The sequence below is a fragment of the Cavia porcellus genome, unplaced genomic scaffold (assembly GCF_034190915.1).
Source record: "Cavia porcellus strain 051 isolate PalLab524CR breed Dunkin Hartley unplaced genomic scaffold, mCavPor4.1 scaffold_9, whole genome shotgun sequence".
NCBI lineage: Eukaryota > Metazoa > Chordata > Mammalia > Rodentia > Caviidae > Cavia > Cavia porcellus.
In genome coordinates, this window is record NW_026947492.1 from 44,827,685 (window position 1) to 44,852,405 (window position 24,721).

The 24,721-nt window shown below is 41.4% G+C and overlaps 1 protein-coding gene across 2 annotated transcripts in view; it reads right to left on the bottom strand.

Annotated features, from left to right (window-relative positions):
- Positions 1 to 13,890, bottom strand: part of Naalad2 (N-acetylated alpha-linked acidic dipeptidase 2) — a 92,574-nt gene extending 78,684 nt beyond the window's left edge. The window contains exon 1 of one of the 2 annotated variants that reach the window (XM_063256273.1): positions 13,837 to 13,890. In XM_063256273.1, the coding sequence (XP_063112343.1) occupies positions 13,837 to 13,881 (45 nt within the window). In that variant the 5' untranslated portion in view covers positions 13,882 to 13,890. The remainder of the gene's footprint in view (positions 1 to 13,836) is intronic. The other variant, XM_063256274.1, reaches the window with a different exon arrangement.
- Between the last annotated feature and the right edge of the window lie 10,831 nt (positions 13,891 to 24,721).

Here is a 24,721-nt window from a genome sequence, read left to right on the forward strand (position 1 = left end):
TGTTTTTGAAAATTCCAGTATAGGTAATATGGTCAACACTATTGATTTCAACAAATTCAACAATAGATGTCCAAATGAGCAGATGTCCAATGAGATGTCCCCTATTTGCATTGAAGAGGATCAATTGTTAAAGACTTGCCACCAACTCATTGTGCTGAAAGGCCTGTGGGTCAGGTTGGGGTGTTACTGGGCCACGACCACAGAACTGTGAGCCTCCCTCAAACACAGCATCCCTTTTACCTCCTGCTCTTCCCTTCTGAGACTTTGCTTCCCCTTAGTTGCCTAGCAAATGTCAAATTTCAGGACTCTTCAATGCTGAAGGCCAATGACTGAGGAGACTGTGGTCTAGAGACCTTCTCTGTGAGGAACAGGACTCTGCCTGACATCTGCATGCACCCTGAACCTGCAGGAAGCATCATCACTGCGGGATGGTGAAGTGTGATATGTGATTTGAGTGTATACTTTTGTTTATTAAATTTCATTTTAATAAGTGCCGTGCAACCATCATATCTCTGTGAACTTAAGACATTTTCAGCACCTCAGAGTAAAACCCAAAACCTATTAACTTTTACTCCCCACACACTGCCCATCCCCTACCACCTGTCAATCTCATTGCATTTTTGGTCATTCTACTTATGTGAAATCTGGAGACACATTTTTGTGGAACTGTATAATCTCTATCTGTTTGCATCTTGTTCCTTTCAATTGGACATATACAGGAGGGTTCCTGTAGTCCCAATGTTCTGGCTAGCCTGGAGAACATCCCCATAAGTCTGAGTCACTCAGCCCCCTAAGACAGAGTATGCAGACATCGTGGATGGACTCTTTGCCTCCAGCTGCACACATCTAACACATCCAAGTAGATCTCTGTCTCTCCTTCACATAAATATGATCCAACATCTTTCTTTCTGTTCACAAAACCCTAATTCTTTACTACTTTCCTAAATAAATTAATTTATACCTATCACACTTCCAGCACTTCTCAATCGCTGCCTACACTGATTGCTTATGACTTGTGTCCAATCAAATAGCTTTCCTCATAGAAGACTTTTCAATTCTTTAATATCTTTGAACTTGTTCATCCTCCAAAGTGTGAAGTATTCCTTTGCTTCATGGAATTCTATTATACTTAAAAATAATAAGTATTGTGCTTAAATACTCACCTTTTCTATCCTGCTCATTTGGACATCTATTGTATCTGTCATTTTGGTTAAGAATTTTTCTTCTAGACTCATTCTCTGGAAATTCTTTGAAGAGAGTGAATGCTGTTATGTATGTATTAATAGGTTTCCTCCTCTTCCTTTTGATAAGTGTCTCTCAAGCCCCACATTCTAGCTAGTTCATCACCCTTTCAAGTATGATGCTGGCTTCCTTTCTCTACAGGACTCTGTAGGAATTGGCCCCTTTCTTACCAGACTTTGTTATTTTGGTAGGTAACTACTGAAACTCCCACAGAAGTTTCAGTCTCCCACCTGGCTATGTGGCCCACAGATGAAAAAATTCAGAGAGAAAAATCTGTTATTCCCAGGCCTCCAGGATAACCAATTGATCTTAGTGGAGCAAAAGGCCAAGTGTTCAAGTATCTAGGGCTTTTATTGGCACCAATCAGGAAACCAGGTATGGGTTGTGGAAGAGTGCAAGGTGAGAAACACTTTGCAGGCATGGTGTGCAAAGGAGGAAAAAAGTGCTCTTGCATCAGGCACAGATGCTCTCCAATTAGCAATGCAATGGATAGCTTGACACATGCAAGGCTGATACCTTTATTTCCAGGAAGTATAATTCTTTCTGAGTCCCATGGCCTCTGCTGAGATATTATCTCCTGTTTTAGCCCCCCATTCCGGCACCAGTGCAGGAGCAGTTCTTGCTCCCATGCTGTGACTTTGCCATACTGATTCTCATTTGCACCTCAACTAGACTCTATCACATTTTTTTGTCCAATTAAGGGAACATCTACTTCTAGGTAGCCAGCTTTGCATGTCTCAATAAATAGGGTTGAAGTAAAGGTCAGGAAAACAAGGGGCTTCTCGGTTAACACAGGAAACCTCTCCAGAGACAGAATTCTGACAAAATCAGGACAGGTTAGGTACATGGAAAGACCTCTCCCAAGGAAGGACAGAAAACTAATGAATGTAAGTTTGTTTTCTCCTTTCCCTGCCAAGTGCAAAATTGTGCCTCTGGATTATGTAGCCTATCCTCAAATAGGCCACTTTGTGAGGAAATATGGGAAGGGCCCTAATTTAAGGCAGCTGTTTTAGATCTTCCCCAGGTTGGATTACCAGACTTTCCTCTGTCACCTGTGAGAAACACGGGTGTCAATTTTTCAAGCTGCCCTGAACTAGATCTTCTAGGTATGGTGACTTGAAAGGCAGGGACAAAAATGCCTAGTCCTTTCAGGGAGACATACTTAACCTGGGACTTTCTCTTCCATTTTAGATGCTTCTTAGTGACAGTCACTTGTACATTCCTTTTGGACTTTGCCAGGCTCTTTCCTCTGTGGGTATCCTGGAAAGACACACTGCACATTGTCTCTGTCCTTGCTCACAGTGGAGCACTCGAGAGACCAGTACGTGGAGCCATCACCCTAAAGCACATTATCAAGAAGGAAGGGGCAAATGAGATTACAGTTTGAAAATTCCTGTAGGTCCCAGCCGGTATTAATATCCTGCAAGTGGAAGGCGTTTTTATCAAGAGCGAGCCTCAACACCATTCCCAGATCGTATGAAAAGTTTCCTACCCGTGCCTAGCATCCTTTCTTGGTACTACCTAGTGCTTCTGGAAAGGAGGACGATTACGTATTTGCTTGAGATCCTCCTCTTTATTCTCTAGGCATACGATGGTTCACCCACTAAACCTGGCCATTTCAACTCCATTCACAACCAAAGTAACTGCAGGAGCACTGAGCCCACGGGCCTGTGGCAATGTGAAATATGGTAATTTGTCAGGCACCACAAGCCAGAGGAGCCCAACTTGCTAAAGGTTGTCTGTGAGGGGTTGCTGCTGCCTAGAGCTTCTCTTTCTGGCTCAGGAAATGCAGCCTGAGTATGCCAGAGTGGTTCTCCCAGAAACTCTGAGCCACTGTCCAAATCATAATATTGTGATAGTAAATGCATTTTTTTTTTTCTGGGAAAGTGGGCTTTCTTGGCAAGATGCTGCTCTGGTTCTGAAACCAATTTACTGATTTAATGCTTTTTGAGTATGCCAACTTTAAAGAAGAATAGCTGTGGTCATGAGAAAGTCTGCAACAAAAATTATTTTTAATAATTTTTTCATTTAGTATTCTTTTTATATTTTGAGGAAATCATACACAGTGAATCAGCAAATTACGGCCCTTCAGGGAGGTATTGCCTTAAGTAATAAGATATCCAACATTGACAAATGTCTTTCTAAAATGAGTTTTGGTGAGAGAAATTCCCATAGCCATGTGCTAGATCCAAATTTAAATTAAAATCACCACATAACTTCAGGAAGTTTCAAGGCCTAGTTCACTTGTCATGTGTATTAGAAACTTCCCTAAACATTGCTAGATTTTAAGATCTTATTTTGAACTACATTAGTTGTGCTTAGATTCACTTCATATTTTCTAAAGTTGGGGCAAGATTGTCAGATCTCACCATAATATTTTAACTGATACAAAATATCTTTATCTTCTGTCCAAAGCATCATACACTCTCCAGTATTCTCCCTTCAAATAACACTTCAAAATGACTTAAAAGAATGCAAAGATGATAAACTTGCTAGAAAAGCCTATGCTGTCTTTTGAAAATCTTTGATCAAGCCCTGCAAGCTATTTCCACACAGTTAGCACTGTCACTGCCTCTTCCAAAGGTCTGTCTCCCCTTCCAACACTCCAGCTGTGTCTGGATGGGAAGGGGCATGGCAAAACAGGTGACTTCTAAGAGCTTATGCTCTTAGTTGAATGGCTGTAAAATGATAAGAACATGAAAGAGGAGTGACTTATTTTGAGGGGCTGGGGATTTAGCTCAGTGGCATAAGCACCTGCCTGGTAAACATGAGGTCGTGAGTTCAATCCCTGGTACAAAAAAAAGAAGTAAGAGAGATTAATTTTGGTTCACAGTTATAAAAGTTTCAGTCTGTTCACAAGTCTCAAGTGCACACAAAGGCATGATGGAGAGGCCTGGTAGAGGAAAACTGATCTTGTCACAGTGGCCAGGAAGCAGAGAGATGATCTGCCAGAGAAAACATACTCCCTTCCAGATCATGCCCCGTGGGAACCTGGTTTTGCTGATACTTCTTGAAAGTAGGTCAGGAGCAAGCCTTTCAGTGGACCAGTCCGGTCATGAGTGGAGCCCACACATGAACTAATCACCTCAGATTGATCGTAAAGATTATTGATGTAAATACTGACCTACATACATATCACGCTTTAAAACTTTGGAAATATTCTTCTTCCATTTCAAAATTTTATAATCACATTACAGTATATATCCATTAGTGATTAACTGATTACAACTAGCAAAAATTTATTATTTAGAAAATCCTAAGTTAAAGAAATGTCTGAAAAAATAACATTGAGAAAAAACTTATTAGAGAAAACATAATTTTAGAAAAAAATTAAAAATGGGTATACATAAATACAGATATCATTTTCTCATATAACTCAAATAAAATTATTGAGATATTTGTATTACAAGGAGTTGTGCATATTCTATTTAATAATCTACAAAGAGTAGTTAAGGAAATCATTTTTTTATCATGCATATTTGTAATACAGAATTCCAGTTATTTTAAGTTATGAAGTAATTTTAAACTCTTCTGGAGAGTAAATAAGCTATCATATCTATATAGGGTAAAGAAATTCCCAACCTGCTAGATGTCCAGGACAAGTTCATGTTCTCTAAAATCAAAGAATGAATTTTAGGAATAAAGGAGGTTAAAAGTAGAATATATTTACTGGGGAAAGAAAGTATCTGTCTGAGAGAGAGACAGAAGAGGTACCGAATGGGTTGCCAAGGACCCTGCCTTTTCTAGGGATTTTTATAGAGTAAAACTGCAAGGTGGTGGGGTCCAAGGTGGGAAAAATGGGGCATCTCAAGGTGGGCATGTCGTGGGATGAAACCATAGTCAACCAAGAAGGTTACAAACATAACTGCTCAGGTAAAGTTGATTAAATTGGGATCAAATAGGGAAGCTAGTCACATAGAAAGCTGGCATGAATACAGAATAGGGGTCTTCCCTTAGGGGACTGGGTTAGTGGCTCTTCCTGGCTTCCTCAGATGTTGGATACCTGTTTAGAATATCAATCCCTGATGTTTATCAGCGAAGTCTGTGGGAGCATTTGTTTTATCTTTTGTCATGAGATCTGGCCCATAGCAGAGGTATCTATCTCCAACAGTTGCAAGGCATTTCATCTTCTACAGGGGCTCCTTCTAGGGCCCAACCCTTTCTGATTGCCTATAATACTTATATCTAACTTAGCTGCTACAACAATAGTTAAACTAGTAAATTGACAACTATTGAGTACATTCAATATTGTTGACAGTATCAAATGAGTGCCCTCACATGCCACTAATGTGTTTGAGATTAATAGAAAATAGTCTGAAAGCAGGCACAAAAAAGTTTGACTGCCACTGACCCAGTCAGTGAGACTCTCAATCTAAGAATGAATCTGAGAATGTTTCTTGGATGAAAACAAGCCTGTAATCCAGGTACTGCGGGATGCAGTTGGAGGAGAATTCAAATTTAGTCAGGTTAGGCAACAACAAAAACAAATCAAAAAATGAACAAAACAAAACAACAAAAACCAGGGCTACTACTTGAGCTTAGTTTGACAACTCTAGATTACAATTCCAGTACCACACATACAAAGATTAAAAAATCAAAATTTAAAAAGAACCTTAAAGGGCTGAGGATATAGCCCAATGCCACAGAGCCTGCCTGGCAAGTGCGAGGTCGTGAGTTTGATCCTGGGCACCAAAACAAAAAATAAAATAAAATAAAAAGAACCTTAAATAATTTGTGTTGGAAAATGACAATTTATAGTTTTATATATGTATGCAGTACAAAAGGATATTTTTATTTATGAATGTGATTAGAATAAGCATATCAAGAAAATTTAGAGGTAGAAATATTTGAAATTACTCTTGCCAATTTTATTTATTCTTTATTTTATTTTAGTTTAGTTTACTTACTTGTTGCTTGTATTCTGTATTGTTGTGGAGGTCTTAGTCCACACAACTTATAAAGCTGTTGGGAGAAGAAATGTAGAAAAAGAAGTAAAAGCAATAAGATTAGAAGGAAATACAGATTGAAGGCTGTGAAGTTTTCAACGTTCTTCCAGGAAGTGGAGACGGGAGGATTCATGACTTTCTGCTACAACTTCTTCACCTAACTAGGTCATGTCTAAAAACAAAAATATGTTTTAAAAGCCTAAAGATGCAGTTCAGTGCATAGATTCTGGCTTCAATCACTGGTACTGTAAAACAAAAACAGTAAAAATAAAACAGAGAAATTAAAGAACTATTTTTTTAAAAACATTATCAAAAGATAAAATATTTTCAAAGGTAAAACATCTGGAAAAAATTATTGATTTCCTGTTATTTTGTTTCGAAGTCCTGTACCCTTTTCATTGTTTTGTTTTGATTGCTTTTATTCTGTTGTTTGTTTTTATTATGTCTGATGGTATGAGCAGCTACTTTGAAGATAACAAGAGGCATGACAGCTATTTTAAAGAAAACAAGACATTATAATAGCTAGATTTAATATCATCTTGTTTTGAAGTCCTACCAAGCATTTGTTCTTCATCTGTTTTATCATGTTGTATCTTATTGGATTTTATTATATGTGATGGTATAAACAAAATTTTTATGGACAAGGAGATAATATAGTAACCTGTTGGGAGCCGCAGCCCTGAGCCCGGTCGCCTCACTTGGCGGACGTGAGGCCTGTAGTAAAGAGTAAAGCCTGAGGTAGATTACCCCTCCCATCGAACACGTTAGTTTCCTGCTTACCGCGTAAGCAACCCGCTCAACAATATAGTCTGCCTGGCAACTGATGATGTTAGCCAATCAGCTTGCCTTGCTTACTTTAACATGATTAGACACTGTATCTGTATATATACTGGTGCCACCCCTGGGGGGGAAGAGGAAGCCCGGTAGAAGCCCGGAAGTAGAAGCCCAAAAAGAGCCGCGGAGAGCGGACCGGTAGAGGCTTCGGAGCGAAGCCCAGAAGGAGCCGCGGGGAGCGGACCAGAGGAGGCTTCGGCTGGGAGCGATCCCAGGGCAGGCTGTACGGAGAAGGAAAATAAAAAAAAAAGGTTGTCCACTGCCAGACTTTGTCGTGTGTCCTTCCTGCCGGCCGGGAGCGGACATCGACAGTAACCATTGTTCGTTTTTTGTTAGTTGGTTCTGAATACTCTGTAATACTTTCATTCTCTTGAATGGTTTTACACTGTCTTGTTATGTTTGATACTATAGTGTATAAAGGTATATTCAAATATTTCAAGGAAAGAGACACTATGGTAACTACTGTTATGTCAGGTTGTCATGTGGTGAAACATTATGTTGCTTAAATTATTCTGTTCTGACCTGTGTTGTTATGTCCTCTTTTATCTTAATCTTTTTTTAAAATAAAAAAAGAGGCATGATGGAACCATTGTTGATTTCCTATTATCTTGCTTTGAAGTGCTGCATCACTTTTACTGTTTTGATTGTCTTTATTCTATTTTAGTTTGGTTTTATTATCTTTAAAATAAAAAAATAGTAATAGAAAAAAAGTAGAGCTGAGAATATAGCTCAGTAGCACAGTGCCTGCCTGGCAAGTGCAAGGTCCTGGATTCAATTTCCATTATAAAAAAAAAAAATGTCTAGAAGACTATGACTGTCCCAAACACATAAACATTGTGATGTTCAAAAATGAAAACAGGACTGCTCATTGCTTTGATTATCACACATTCTGTTCGTGTATCAAATTAGGAATTTACACACAATAAAAGTGTATGAATGGTATATTTGACTTTAAAAAGAATTATTTTAAAGGCATTTCTGTTCTTTTTGTAGATTTTATTTTTAGTATTCTTGTTTTTTCATTTCTTTGTTTGTTGTTTGTTTTTGACACTGAGGGTAGAAACCAGGGCCTTCTCACTGAACTACATTTCCAGGAGGTTTTTACTTCTTATTTCAAAACATGGACTTGCTATGTCATCCACACAAGCGTTGAAGCATGATTCAGCCTTCAGAGTAGATGTGAAAACAGTGAGTAGGTTTGGAAAAGCAATTATAAGGTCTGTAAAACCGGAAATGTTCTGGTCTGCCCTTATCTCAGTCCGCTTGTGTTGCGTGTTCTTTTCCAATTCAGTGGCTTTTGTTCATGAATTTGTAAGACTTCACTCCTTGTAGTCATCACTATTACAGATTCATTGCCCTTTAAGTCTGTCTTCAAACACCACTGCTTGAAGCTCCCCTAAATTTATATTATTCATCAATGCCTCAATGCATGCTCCTCATTTTTCATAGCACTCACTAGAATGCAGATCAAGATCTCTGTGCATATGCTCAGTGGTTTCCTTAATGCCTGACAAGATTTTAGCTTCACTGAGGGAAGGAATGTATCAGTTTTATGCTTGGCTGCTTCTCAGGACTAAGAAGTTCCTAATAAACAAGCATAGAAATAACTCAGTAACAGAAACAGAATCATTCACAAAACTGATAATATATTCATGGACTAAAAGCAGAGAGTTTCACTCCAAAGTGTCAGTCATCTCAATCAAGTTCAGTGAAACGTCTCAGGACACTGGGTGTGGGGCCGTGCTCTGTGGATCCAGCACTGGGAGGCTGAGGCAGAAGGATTACTGAGTTCCAGGGCAGCCTGGGCTACATAGTGAGACCTTGTCTCAAAAAACAATCACAAGAACAAACTATATTTTTAAGTCTTACAGGGCACATTTTTGCCCAGCTTTACTGTAGATTCTGTTCATCAGTTTGATGTTGCTATCCTAGTTTCTTTATGTCTTTATTTAAAATATGCAAAGATTTTATGTCTAAATTATGCAAAGATTTTAGAAGTAAGCTGTATTGTTGTACTTTTTCAGAATTTGCTAATAAAATTTTGAAAGTTTAGAAATGCCTCCACTCTAGATTTCACTACATGTACTGGTTTCTCTACCCAGCATGTAAGAGAAGACTGGGACAGAGAACTGCAGAAACAGTAATCTAAAGTCATTGATTTGGGGAATTCTGGATATGATGTTTGGTCAGACATCACTTTCTACTCAAACTGTTCCTACTTAACGTTAAGAAAAATTTGCAATAACTTTGTTTTGGAAAAAATTATATTTTTAATATTTATAAATATTTTACCAATTATCATTGCTTTGAAATATCTCCCACAATTAATACACACAATTATACCTATACACAACATTATTTGTTAATTTCTAGAGTGGCATTTATTATCAACATTGGTGTCTATTATCAAAATTAGAATAGTTTCTAAGCAAGATTATATGACTCTTTAAGGTACACTGTATTTTCACTAAATATTTTCCACTTTATAATTTTCTTGCACACTAATAGTGATAGTTTTTATGATTTAGTAAAGTAGAAATATGGATGATAGATGAAATAAAGAAAATCTGACATTTAAATAGTGTCAAATCTTCAAGTCTGTTCTTTTCTATAAAGATTGTGTTGAGTATTAAGGATCATTACATATCTATCTAAAGTTTAAAAGCATTATTTTGTAATATCAAAAATGCAACTTGCTAGAATTTGGGTTTGTATTATTTAGATCTATAAGAAAATTGGAGAATCGGCAATCTAGATTGTTTTCTTTGTAGGAATATTGAATACCTATGGTTTTCTTCTGATTTTATTAATCCAAGTTTAATACTTAACTTTTTATAGACCCTTCATGTATTTTATTACATTCATATATAGTTGCATAATTTAGGGATTAGTAATATAACTGTCAAATTTTCAAATTCCGTATGTTCACTGCCAGTAAGTGGACAAATTATTACCTTTTGTATGGTATTTGTAGTGCTTATACTTTTGTTTGCTTATATCTAGGGTTTTTGGTAGGTTCTGTTGGATTGTCAGTCTAGGCTACCACAGCTGACAAAGAGAATGTTTCTTGATTCCCAGTCTGTGTATACTGTAGATCATTTTCTTGTCTTACTGTATTAGCAGGGCTTCCTGCATGGTCAGAAGAGTAATCAGTGAAGACACTGCCTTGCACAGGATGTTAGCAGAAAATTCAGAGTTAAATACAGTGTTATGTGGAGGTTTTGGATTCTATTGTCTGGTTACGGAAATTCTGCTCTATTTCTAATTTGTTGAGATTCTATAATCATGAGTAGATTTTAGATTTGGTCATATGTTTATCCTGCATCTATTTATGTGGTCCCTTGATTTTTCTGAACTAGCAGTTGATATGATGGAGTCTTAATAGACTCAATTAATATGATTGGCAAATGTTGATGCAGCCTTGCATACTTACTATAAATTCCACTTTGTCATGGTACCTAATGCTTTTCTCAAATTGTAGGATTGGATTTGCTAATATTTTATCGAGGATTTGGGGATCTATGTATGAGAGGGACTGGTCTATAACTTGTTTATTATTTCTTTGCAAGATTTTGGAAACAGCAATGGCTGGCTAAGAAAATGAAGTTGGTAGTGATTCTGCTATTTCTATACTCTTGAATACACTGTAGACAAAATTTTTTTGCTTAAGTATTTGGTAGAGTATATCAGTAAACTCATACAGAGTTACTATTGTCTATTTTGGAAAGTTTTTCAGTATTGATTCAGTCACATGAGTTAAAGAAAACCATACCAAATTTTGCATTTCTTGTGATTTTGAGATTGTCTATATTGCTTTTTCAAGAAAATAGTACTTTGAATTGAAGTAATCATTTTTCAGAGTTGTTGATTTGATCTTTCTTTAGTAAAATTCAATGTTCCTAGTACTCATAATGATGTGTTATCATTTCTGATAGTATCCCTAACCCTAAATTAACAAAATACAGAAATCAACATTGACAGTAATTGTACAAAAAAACTTGACCAGTACTCCTCGAAATTACAAAAGTCGTAGAAAATGAGACAAGAATTACCTAAAGCCAAAGAAATAATGAGAGTGAATGCAACGTTACATACTGGCTTATACCTGAGAATAGCAAAGACACTTAATGTAAAAATTGATAAATTAAAAAAAATACTGACTCTGGTTAAAGGCAACTGGCCAATGTAGGTATTCTACTGGTAACAAATGTATGAACTAAATGTGTGACAATTCTGGGAAAATAAGAATCTAAACGGAAATATATATTGTCTTTGTGACATATTTTTATAATTTCTATAAATGTAACATTATAAAGTAAAATATGAAGGAATGAACAACTGTGTATCTGTGCTCCAAGATGTGGATAAAATGAAAATGGCATGCTTTAGAACAATTAATATATTATCATCACATTGCTGAAAAATATTCACATACCCCAGCATTTCACCTGTCACAGGTGGTTAGTGTATTACTGGGTGCGAAGCCGAATCTCCACAGCTGGGACCACTTTTTCTCTAAGTTCTGCTCTGTGTTCATGTGTCTCAGTTACATTGACTGTGGATACCTGTTCAGGTGACTGTCTTTGTTCGTCCTGCTGATGTATAGTGATAATTCAATGGCAGGTCTCATGAAAATACAGACTCAGAGCTAAAGCCTTTGAGTGAAACCTCAGAATGCTAACTTGTGCATATGCTAGCATGATCCATTTGAAGACTCAGTCAAGTCTCTTCACTCTAAAAGAGCTATGCCTGAAGGCCACACAGAATTGTCTTCAGTGACTAAAATTGCATCCTGTATTTTTCTATAACAGTGTGACTCTGAATAAGTAGAAATGACAGGCTGGGGATTTAGCTCAGCAGTGAAATTACCTGCCTGGCAAGTGTGAGGTTGTGAGTTTGATCCCTAGTACCAAGAAAAAAAAAAAAAAGCAACTTTTAAGAGAGCTGGGGGGAAGGGGCTGGGGATTTAGCTCAGCAGCATAAGCACCTGCCTGGCAAGCAGGCGATCTTGAGTTGATCCCTGGTACCGATAAAAAAAAAAAAAAAAAAAATTTACCTACCATCCCCCAAACCAGACGTGACTTGAGATATATCTGCATACGTATACATGACTTAGACAGATCGTGTTGTGTTTTGTGATCTTCATGCTAAAATCAGAGAGAAGATTGTTTTCTATGTGAATCTGCATGAACTTGGGCATTGGCAGCTAAGCAGATCCAGAGGCTGACAGAATTCTGCTGAGGCACAAGGCTGAACCTTCTAGCAGTAAGAGTAAGGAGTTCCTCAGGATTCAGAGAAAGATCAGGGTGTCTTTGGACATTGCCCATGGTTTGTAGGGGAGGTTTTGAGTAACGTTTTCTCTTTTTAAGAAAGCGAAGTGCAGCTCTTAATATAGAGGTAGCTGAGAAACCATGATATGCCTGTTGTACTTTCTGATAGGGAGGAGAAGAAACAGAACCTTGATAAGAAGCAGCCAGCTCAAGAATGTCCTGCAATGCTGAGGGCACTGGAATGGTCCTTAAACATTTAATACAAGAAACACTGTGGCCATAGTTCACAAGGGCAAATCAGAAACAGAAAAAGAAAGAGTTTCCTGTGGCTTAGAGATAGAGAAAGTATTGGGAACATTGGTGGACATCTCAATCACAGCATTGTGCTTATTGAGGCAGGAAGACAGCTGCTAATTTGAGACATCCTAGACTACAAAGCAGGAGTCCTGCTGGGAAAACCAAACAGCGGGGGAAGGGAGAGAGGATATTTTCAGCTAGGAAGTAAAGGATCATGGTTCTTTGTCAAAATTAGTCAGGTAATATAGCCACGGTAACCAAATCCCTTCTTCCTCTGTGTCAAAGAACATCGTAGTCTCAATATTAGCACTAGATAAATGCATAAACATCTGGGTAAAACTCAAAAGTTTTAACTAAAAGTTCAATGAGTTGGTTCTTGGAAAGATTAAACAAAATTGATAAGCACTTAGGCAATTTTACAAAAGAAAAGAAAAAAAGGAAAGGACACAAAGTTCACGCAATTATGAGTGAAAAGGATGACATTACAAAACATCCTGCAGAAATTCGGATCATTAATACCTATTTCAAAAATCTAATAAGATGCAAAACACAGATGAGGTAGACAGATTCCTACAATTATGTGACAAAGGTGAATAAAAAAGATAGAAACACTCAAAATAAACAAATATCAGCCAATGAGATTGAAGATATAATTAGAAACCTACCAAAATGAAAGGCCCAGGCCCTCAAAGCTTCACTGCTGAATTCTACACAAAATTTAGAAAAGACCAATGCTGTTATTTATCAAACTTTAACAAAATTGAAAAGGAAATAATACTCCCAAAGTCCAAAGTCTTTGGAGTCCAAATGACTTGAAATTCATTCCTGGAGGCAAATATTACACTGATACCAAACATAGAGAAGGACTCAATGAATCAAGAACTGCAGCCCAATCTCCCTAATAAACATACAAGCAAAATTCTCAATAAGAAACTGGCAAAAAGAAAGCAGCAAACCATCACAAAGTTTACACACCATGACAAAGTAAGATTGATCTTATGGATGCAGTCATGGTTCAGTGCACACAGATCAATAAATGTTATATATTCCATTAAAAGAACCAAAGACAAAAATCATATCACCTCCAAAGAAACAGAGAAAGGCATTTGACACAGTCCAACACCCATGCATGGTAAAAAAAATCCTACAGAAAATTAGAGTTCATGACCTTTAGCACAGTCTAACAATACACATCTATGACAAATCAATATCCAACATCAACATGGAGAAAAACTGAAAGCTTTTACCTTAATCAGAAGCAAGACAAGAATGTTCACTCTCACCACTGTCATTGAATATAGTTCTGGAGGGCCTAGGATTTAACTAAACTGCACAGCACCTGCCTGGCAAAAGCAAAGTCCTAAGTTCAATTCCCAGTACAACGACAACAACAAAAACCCAACTAGGAGTGGAGCCTTAAAGATATAAACAAAAATGAAATGCGAGACAACAAAGTTCTGGAAACAGCCATTTAGACAAGAGAAAGAAATAAAAATAAAGATAGAAAGAAAAGTTAAACTATGATAGTATATGGATACAAAGTCAACCTTTAATGTCAATAGCATCCCTGTACATGAATAAAATACTCCTGAGATATTGGGGAAAGAATACCTTCTTCACGATAGCATCAAAAAATGACACTCCTAGGAATCAATTCCACTAAGCAAGTAAAAGACCTCTCCATTGAAAATTATATTACTCTAAAAAAGGAAATGAAAAGACATTAGAAAATGAAAATCTATTCCACATTCATCAGTTGGAATAACAAATACAGTAAAAATGGCCACACATACAAAATTGCCATACTGATTTAATGTAATCTCAATCAAAATTTCCAATCAAATCTCACAGAACTAGAGAAAATGACCCCAAAATTCATGTGAAAGCAGAAGACACCAAGCACAGCTAAGCAATTCTGAGCAACAAAGGCAAAACATAGGGCATTAAAATCTCTGGCAGATAAAAGAGCCAGATACATTTATTTGAAGAATGGCCACCTCTTCAATAAATGGTGCTGGAAAAACTGGCTCTCCACATGCTAAAGATGAAACCAAGACCCTTATCTTTCACCATGCAATACACTTAAATCATCATGGATCAAAATCTAATTATTAAAACAGAAACATTAACTCTGCTGGAAGATAGAATAAGAGAACTCTTGAGGACGTTGGTGTGAGCAAAGATTTTATGAACAAAATCCTGACTGCACTTCAAATATCAGACTCAGCAACTAGGACTTAAGATCTAATCTTAAAATCTTTTGCAGAGTAAAAAACAAAACTACTAACAAACTGAAGAGTTGTGGTGGATTAAAAACCGGCAGTCAATTTAACAGCAGCAGAGCTGAATCAGCATGGTCTTGAGCGGGGACCCACGTGAGGATTGTTGCCAACATAAAACAAGAACTAGAGAAGTTAGTGTTATTTGGTGCTGTGGTTCTCCTGTTGCCTGGGGTTCTCCTGGAGGAACTTGTCGAGCTTCTTTCCTGACATGAACACGGCTGCTCTCATCATCAGGGGAGCTCGGGAACTTGTTGTTGCTCAGAGTGACTGTGGCTCACTTTGGGGGAGCTCTAGTCCTTGCTTTGAATATTGCTTCCTGGCTCCAGAGGGGAAGGTATGAGGTGTTCAGTCTCCAGGAGAAGTTTGTCACACTGGGTACCTAATATGAAGTCGACTGTTCTCATTAGAGGAGAAGTCAACCTACAGACTGGAAAACATTTTTTGACAAAATTTTAATATCTATAATATATACAGCATTCACAAAAATCAGAAACCCCTACAAATTTAAAGACTCAATCCAAAAATAAGCATCTGAAGTGAATAAACACTTCTCAGATAAAAAAAGAAGAAATGGCAAATAAAAGTATGGAAAAATGTTCAACATAATGGGTCATTCAAGAGATGCAATTCAAAGCAATGTGGAGACTCCATATCTCGCCAGGAAGAATGCCTGTTATGAAGAAATCAGTAAGCCAGGGACAGTGGCACACACCTGTACTTCCAGCACAAGGAGGCTGAGGCAGGAGTCACTGCAAATTCAAGACCAGACTGGGATAAAAAAGTGGGCTCAAGGACAGCTTTAACTGCATAGTGACAACCTGTCTCAAAAAGACACACACACAAAAAAGAAATTAGCAAATAATGAGTGCTGATGAGGCTGTCAGTAAAAGGAACCCTTCTCCACTGTTGTAAGAATGCATACTGGTGCAACCAATGCAGAAATCAGTATGAGGATTCCTCAAAACATTGAAATGTATATTTTCATTTCACTTCATTTTTGATAGCACACACTGTGATGCAGATCAAAATCTCTGTGCATATGCTCAGTGGTTTCCTTAATGCCTGACTAGATTTTAGCTTCACTGAGGGAAGGAATGTGTCAGTTTTATGCTTGGCTGCTTCTCAGGACTGAGAAGTTCCTTAATAGATAAGCATGGAAATAATATGGTAACAGAAACAGAATCATTCACAAAACTGAAAATATATTCATGGACTAAAGGCAGAGAGTTTCACTCCAAAGTGTCAGTCATCTCAAGTTCAGTGAAACGTCTGAGGACACTGGGTGTGGGGCCGGGCTCTGTGGTTCCAGCTCTGGGAGGCTGAGGCAGAAGGAGCACTGAGTTCCAGGGCAGACTGGGCTACACAGTGAGACCCTGACTCAAAAAAATACTGACAACAATGAAACATCAAGAATTCAGTGGTTGTGAGAGTTTAATGACCAAAACATTAAAGGGCAAATTAGAAACAACAGGAACAAAAACAGATCATCTGAAAATGTTCCTCTTCGTCTAGCTCATGTCACCAGGGCAGCCGACTGCCCACCTTCTCCCTGCTCACCTGTAAGCAGCTGTGACAAAGGCCAGGGACAGGAGGCTCCAGGCAAATGGGCGGCCTGCTGGGTCTGCAGTCCAGGCAGGGTGCTGCTTTCCTTCATCTAGCACGGAAAACAGAGATTTCCCTGTTGATTAAAACACTGATAGTACTCCAAGGCAAAACCTTACTTTAGCTGTGCTGGGCATGTTGACTGTGAAGTGCTCCGCAGCAGGTGAATCAGCAGACCTGGGGGAGAGCAAACCCTGCTTGCCAAAATGGCCATTTTCCCCATTGTAACAGGAATTGTGCCCTTGTACCAGAACATAGCGCTCCCCAGCCAGGATGGTTCAGTTTCTTAGTTTCCCTGGTAATAGTTGCTGTCCAGTTCTGGTTGCACCTAGGAATGACTGCTCCCTATGATGCACAGCTGCTCACCATGATGCATACTTAGGAAACAATCTCCAACGGACAAGCCTTTCTGCCTCTGCACTTTCCATTTGCTTATCGTGCATAGGCCTTAGGACCCCAGATATCAGGACCTGAACTTTTGGGAATGACCCTGATCAGTGCCCATCAATGTAAATAACTCTGAGTTCCAATAGTGGGCTTGGCTTCCTATAACCTATAATAGTGTTCCTATAACCCCTTGTGATATAGGCCAACTGCTACAGTCATAAAGAGGCAAGAGGCCCTTCAACTGAATCTGCTTGAAACAGGCCTTAGGATCCTAGCCTCTTTGGGCCACACAGGCATGCCACCTTCTGTTAGACCCAGGTGCAGGTAACAACCAGGGCAAGGCTGAGCCAGTTCACTGGCCACAAGGCAAGCACTGTTTTCAGGCAGAGTTTGGGGACTCTACAAATTGAGTCGCCAATTGAGTCACAGGCTCACAGTGTGTGAGTGTCAGTCAGGCTGGCTTGAATAACTAGCCCACTCCCTCAACAGTCCCTGGAGAAAAGACAGGTGCAAATGACTGGCTTCAGGACAGCAGTTCTAGTTCAGGGTGGCCTGGAACTCACTGGGTAACCCAGGCTGGCTTGGAACTCAAGGTGATCACCCTGCCTCAGCCCCCTGGCGTGATCCACCACACCAGGCTGTGTTTTGGAAGACTGAAGACCAGGTGAGCATTTTCATTCCTTCTACAAACTAGTTCCCATGTCATGCTTGTTGACAGAAGTGTGTAATCCCAGTGCTCTAGTAGGCTGAGGCAAAAAAAATTGCAGTCCACCCTGGGCAGCAGGATGACCTAGTAAGACCAAAATGAAAAATGAAACACGGGGTGTGACTCCATGGGAAGGCCTAGGTTCAGTTCCCAGGACAGAAAAAAAAAAAAAATATATATATATATACATACATATATATATATATATATATATATAGAGAGAGAGAGAGAGAGAGAGAGAGAGAGAGAGAAGAGAGTGAATCAATCTTTGTTCCATGTAAACCACGAAAAAGAGGCATCCACTCTACTGTCATTTTTATTTTGCTGTAAAGCAGACTCCAGCAGACAGCGTGGAACAAGACTAAAGTCCTGACTGAGGCCAGCTCTCCAGGCCACTCTGGGTCCCTCATCAAGCTTCAGGCCAGCCTGACCTTCAGAGTGAGGCCTTCCCTGTGTTAAAGAAAAGAAAGCGGAAAGGACTGAGTTAATAAACAGGAGGGTGAGAAAGAGGAGAAGGAGGAAACGAAGAGAGGCCAGCGACAGAGCAGGTGTCTAAGCTTTACAGGGTACTTGAGGCTTCCATTCCTTTTACACCCAGAGCTCAGAAGTCTGCCAGGCACGTCTTGGGTCAGCCAGGATGACAAAATTAAATGTGTTTTTAATTAAGAAATCATACAGTAAATATTCTTATAAAATCATAATCTGAAAATTTAGGGAAAAAGTGGGAGTAAGGAGTAATTATGACATAGAAACGAGACCAATGTGATGGCTTCCTTCATTCCAAGTTGGAAAAAGGTGTATTTTTAAATTTAATTTAATTTTTTGAGATACGATCTCACTACGTATTTCAGGCAAGCCTTAAACCCCCTTTGAAACACAGGATGGGAGAGAACATGTGGTGATTTTCCTGCCTCAGCCTCTAAGGCTGCGATTAAGGGTGGTGTCACTAATCCCTGCTTCTAAAATAGGGATTATAATTTAAGCCCCCTGATGATTTTATCCTCTGCCGGTTGGAATTAGATTGTTGTTAATGGTTGAGTAGATTACCTTTACTCTATTTTTATCAAGCACTGGGAATATTTGAAACTCACCCTACAGTACTCTAATTCTTTTCAAATTGGTTTTGAATTCACTAAGGAGCTCAGGCTGGCCTGAAAATCATGTGATCCTCCTGCCTCAATCTCCAACTGCTGGGATTACAGGCGTGGGCCACCACACCCAGCACTGATTCTCCTTTGTAAAACCATGAACAGAAACAAAGCAACTGGCCAGGAGAAGCAAGAACTATTCCGGTGATTTCCACCACTTTCTACTTGGAAGATCCACATATCTTCTGGAGAGGTTAGCAGTTTAGGGAAACTGGTTATTTTTGTTTATGCTTTTCCTGTTCTAGGGAAAACTTGAAATCATCATAATAGGTTACATTCCCCAGCCAGTTTATTTCATTTCATTTTGAGGCACAGTTTTGCTAAGTTGACAAATTACTCAGTCTGGAGTGAATCTGTGATCAGCTGCCCAGGGGGAAGCATTACTGGTCTGGGCCACCACAGCCAGTGTGGGCAAACTTGCCTTTCTTTTTTCTATTCTTTCCTTTTCTCTTTTCTTCTGCTTTTTTTGTTTGTTTGCTTGTTTCTTTCTTTTCTTTTCTTTCCCTGGGTCTTCCTGTGTAATTCAGGTTGGCCTTAAACTCACTATTTAAGCCAAGGCTGACTTCAATCTCTTTTTTTTTTTAATTTTATTTAAAAGGAAAAAGAGAAAAACATAAAACAACACAAAGCAGTGTAAGGGTACACGTAATACAGAACTACAAAAAAAAAAAAAAAACCAGTAAGAAATCACCTGTTAATAGATTACATGTTATCATCTTAGAAATAGTTGCTCAAAGCACAGTATCAAAGAATACAAAGTGGACATTCAAACAGAGAGACTGCAAACAGCTGTGTTCCATGATCCAAAAACATTAATATAGTCAGCTATTTAACACCCCTAAACACACTTGCTGTTATGTTGGGAGCCGCGTCTGTGATAGCTCGCCTTGTGCGGCGGACGTGCGGCCTGTGGTAAAGAGCAAAGCCTGAGGTAGATTACCCCTCCCATCGAATATGTTAGTTTCCTGCTTACCGCGTAAACAACCCGCTCAACAATATAGTCTGCCTGGCAACTGATGATGTTAGCCAATCAGCTTGTCTTGCTTATTTTAACATGATTGGACACTGTACCCGTATATATACCGGTGCCACCCCTGGGCGGAAGAAGAAGCCAGGTAGAAGCCCAAAAGTAAAAGCCCAAAAAGAGCCGCGGAGAGCGGACCGGTAGAGGCTTTGGGGCAGACTAAAACACAAAAGGAGCCGCGGGGAGCGGACCAGAGGAGGCTTTGGCTGGGAGCGATCCCAGGGCAGGCTGTACGGAGAAGAAAAATAAAAAAAAAAGGTTGTCCACTACCAGACTTTGTCGTGTGTCCTTCCTGCCGGCCGGGAGCGGACATCGACATTTGGAGGCCCGCCCGGGGACTGATCACCCCCGAGACGTGGAAGTGGACAACGCTCCAGTACAGAGCTGCGAGACAGGTGAGTTGGGGATAAGCCTGGGCTCTGGGTGGCGCGCACCTACAGGGCTTTTAGACTCCCCTCAGGCTCACGCGTAAGTGGCGGATTCCTTGGGCCTCACGCGGTGAGTAACATATTAAAAGATGGGAAACATGTTCGGTAGCAACACTAAGAGCGAGGGTGGTTGTGGAGAAAGCTCTCAAGAGCTTACAAAAGTACGCAGGGTATCTGAGCAGGCCCAGTCAGGGAGCTCCCGAGAGGGGTCCGTCAAGGGGAACAAGGATGCTAAGGAGGAGGACGGGGCTCTAGCCTCGGAGTCGTCTGACTCCGAGGACGAGGGAAAGTTGAATGGCAAGGAGGCCAAAGAGACCAGCTGTCAGGAGCCCAAGTCGCTCGATAAGGAGTCACAGGGTTCTTTTCCAGTGTTGCGCCGCGAATTGCGCTCTGCTCAACCTGGTCTGCGGAGGAGTAGAGAGCTCCTGAGCGCTCCCCGGCGCGAGAGGGAGGCGATCCCTCGCCACAAGGCGGCCGCCTGGGAGCTCCCTCCCCTTTCGCCAGAACAGGAAGTGATGCACGGGCCCCCATTTTCCGCCCAATCACGGCCGCTGTCTTATGCTCCGCCGCCGGCGGGTCGGTATTTTTACAGGCGGCTTTGGCAGGGGGGACGCTTGTCTCATGAGGTACATCCACCTGGGATAGATAGTGGCCCCTACGGGATATTTCCTGTACAAGTAGCTATGGGCCAGGGACGCAATGCATGGGAGCCTTTTGAGATAAAGCAGATTAGAGAACTTAAAAATGCAGTTACAACCTTTGGGCCGACTGCGCCTTACACCATTGCCATGCTGGAGAATCTGTCTTCTGGGCCCCTCACCCCCGCGGACTGGATTCAGCTGGCAAAGGCGTGTCTGCCCTCGGGCAGTTACCTGGATTGGCGAGCCTGGTACGCAGAGTTCTCTGCAGAGCAGGCTGAGAGAAACGCCAATCGGGGAAACCGGGGGTGGAACAAAGAAATGCTTATGGGAGAAGGTCGGCACGCTGATGACCAGACCCAGTTCCCCGGCGCTGTCTATGAACAAATCAATGCCATAGGGCTCCGCGCCTGGAAACAGGTAAGTGGTGCCGGAACTGCCTCCTTGTGTCTTTCAAAAATAATTCAGGGTACCACAGAGCCATTTGTTGACTTTGTGGCCCGAATGCAAGATGCTGCCGATAAGATATTTCCTGATCCGGGAGTGGCTCAACCGCTGGTAAGACAGCTGATTTTTGAGCAATGTACAAAGGAGTGCAAGGCAGCGATAGCTCCTCATAAGAACAAGGACCTCAACGCCTGGATTAGGATATGCAGAGAGATAGGGGGGCCGCTCTCCAACTCGGGAGTGGCTGCTCTCCTGGCCGCGGCTGTACAGCAGAGGGGACCTCGCGGGTTAGAAGGGGAATGTAAGGCTAAAGGGTGTTTTGCCTGCGGGGAGCCAGGACACATTAAACGTCATTGCCCAAACAATGCAGATGCTAGGCCTCGCCCTAGGAATGAAGAACCATATGTTTGTGGGCGATGCAAAAAGGGATCACACAAAGCTGAGGAGTGTGGGTCGGTCTTTGATGCTCAGGGCAACCGTATTTGTGGACAAGATGCTAGAGAGCCAAAAAACGGCCAGAGGGGGCCCCCTTCACAGGCGGGCCCCCGCCCCAGAGACAGGACAGCTCAGGGTGGCAGCCTTCAACAAGGGCCACCCCTGGGTCAGCAGGTGTGGACCTCAGTGTCGCCTCCAGACTTATACAGAAGATCACCATTAGGACGGATGGCGTTAGGACCCTAAATGACATGCAAAAGCTATTGGGAGACATTAATTAGATTAGGCCATATTTACATATACCAAATTCAGATCTCAAACCCCTGTTCGACCTTCTAAAGGGAGACCCAGATATAGCCTCCCACAGGAGGCTCACTCCTGAGGCAAGAGCTGCCTTACAGAGAGTGGAAAAAGCCTTAGGTGGGGCTACCTTACACAGAATTGAACCAGGGCGACCCTTTGATGTCTGTTTGCTACAGACTAGTCTACAGCCCACAGCGGTGATTTGGCAGAAAGGACCATTACTGTAGATACACCCTAAGGTCTCACCTGCAAAAGTCATAAAACATTACCCGGAGGCAGTCGCTTCATTGGCCCTTGAAGCGCATGATAGAGCTGTCCAACATTTTGGCTCAGGACCACAAGCCATCCGAGTACCCTATACCGCCAGCCAGATCAAGACCCTGGCTGCCTGCATAGATACCTGGGCCATTCTGAGATGTGTTTTCCATGGGGATATAAACAATCAATACCCTAAAGACCCTATCTTGTCATTTGTCACTCAGCACCCTATAATTTTTCCAAAGGTTACTGCCTCTGAGCCATTAGTCCCAGCAACTACAATATACACAGATGGCTCCAAGACGGGGATAGGCGCCTATGTGATCCTAGGCAAGCCCCCGGTTACCATACAATTTAAACCAGATCAGCCTCAGGTGGTAAAACTGCAGATCGTTAAAATGATTCTTGAACGGTTCTCAGAAGCCATTAACATTGTCTCCGATTCTAGATATGTGGTCAATGCTATGCAAGTGCTTGAGACTGCCAGTTTAATTAGATCCACTTCCACAGTGGCTGGACTGTTCCTGTCTATCCAGACATTGCTTCAAAACAGACACCATAAGGTCTTCACCACCCACATAAGAGCACATACATCCCTGCCAGGGCCTATGGCACAGGGGAATGCGGCTGCTGACACTGCCACTCGCCCGTTATGGATTTTTACCTTACTAACACCAATCGAGCGAGCCCGTGCCTTCCATGATAAATTTCATGTTAATGCCAGGACACTAGCAAACCATTTCCATGTTTCTAGAGCAGATGCACGAGATATCGTGCGACTATGTGACTCCTGTGCCACATACAAACCTGCCATACCGATGGGAGTAAACCCTCGAGGTTTGATCCCTGGTGATGTTTGGCAGATGGACATCACACATATACAGGAGTTTGGGACTCTTAAATATGTTCATGTTTCCACAGACACCTGTTCTCACATCATATTTGCAACAGCAGAAACAGGTAAAAAAGTGTCTAATGTGATCAATCATTGCCTGGCGGCTTGGGCCGCATGGGGCAAACCAAAAATATTAAAAACTGATAATGGACCAGCCTATATAGGCAAAGCCTTCAATGAGTTCTACAAAATGATGGAGGTTCAATTAAAACATGGTATCCCATACAATCCCCAAGGTCAAGAAATCATTGAGAGGGCTCATAAAAGCCTCAAAAAAATTTTACAAAAACAAAAAGGGGGAGTAGGCCAAGGCCTGGCCCCAAAGGCACGATTATCCATGGCACTATTCACACACAATTTTTTAAATTTAAATAATGATAATCGCTCCCCAGATGTGGAGCACTGCAACCCTTCCCCCAACCATAAAGGGTGGGTGAAGTGGAAAGATGTCCTGACAGGACAATGGATGGGCCCGGATCCAGTGGTCAGCTGGAACCGAGGCGCGGTTTGTGTTTTCCCACAGGAACCGGGACGAGAACCACTGTGGATACCGGAGAGACTGACACGGGCAACAAAGCCCTCGACTGAAGATCAGACCTGCCCTACTGGAGATCCATCACAGACCAACCAATAAGATGAATAAAAATAGCGGTAGCCCGAAATGGACAAGAAGATCCTCAGGCATATGCATGGCTTGCTCAATTGGCCCACGACCGAGTCTAGATATGGCGGGCATCCCTCATTCTCCTCCATAAGGTGACAATACACAGCAGGGTAGGTGAGTCAATGACGGGTAAGAGCGTGCCTCCCCAGCACGACTCGACCTAAGCCAGGCCCTACCCCATCCTGCACGTAAGCCGCTGGACTGTTAGATGCTGCCCAGGTCTAAATTTCTCTCCGAGGGGATTTCTTTACGGAGAGGAAATGAGTGCAAGCTTGTGTGCATCCAGGTTCCGTCCAGTTTGTGCCTGGCCCTAGAAAAAGGACGAGGGCCTCAGGGCCTTGGCAGACCATGGCATGGCCAACCAGGGTCTAAGCCAAGGACCTACGGTGGGCCTACACATAGGGCATAAGCCTCTGCACCCAGTCCAGGAAGGGCTACGATGCACACATTCATAAAAAATAAAATAGGGGGAGATGTTGGGAGCCGCGTCTGTGATAGCTCGCCTTGCGCGGCGGACGTGCGGCCTGTGGTAAAGAGCAAAGCCTGAGGTAGATTACCCCTCCCATCGAATATGTTAGTTTCCTGCTTACCGCGTAAACAACCCGCTCAACAATATAGTCTGCCTGGCAACTGATGATGTTAGCCAATCAGCTTGCCTTGCTTACTTTAACATGATTGGACACTGTACCCGTATATATACCGGTGCCACCCCTGGGCGGAAGAAGAAGCCAGGTAGAAGCCCAAAAGTAAAAGCCCAAAAAGAGCCGCGGAGAGCGGACCGGTAGAGGCTTTGGGGCAGACTAAAACACAAAAGGAGCCGCGGGGAGCGGACCAGAGGAGGCTTCGGCTGGGAGCGATCCCAGGGCAGGCTGTACGGAGAAGAAAAATAAAAAAAAAAGGTTGTCCACTACCAGA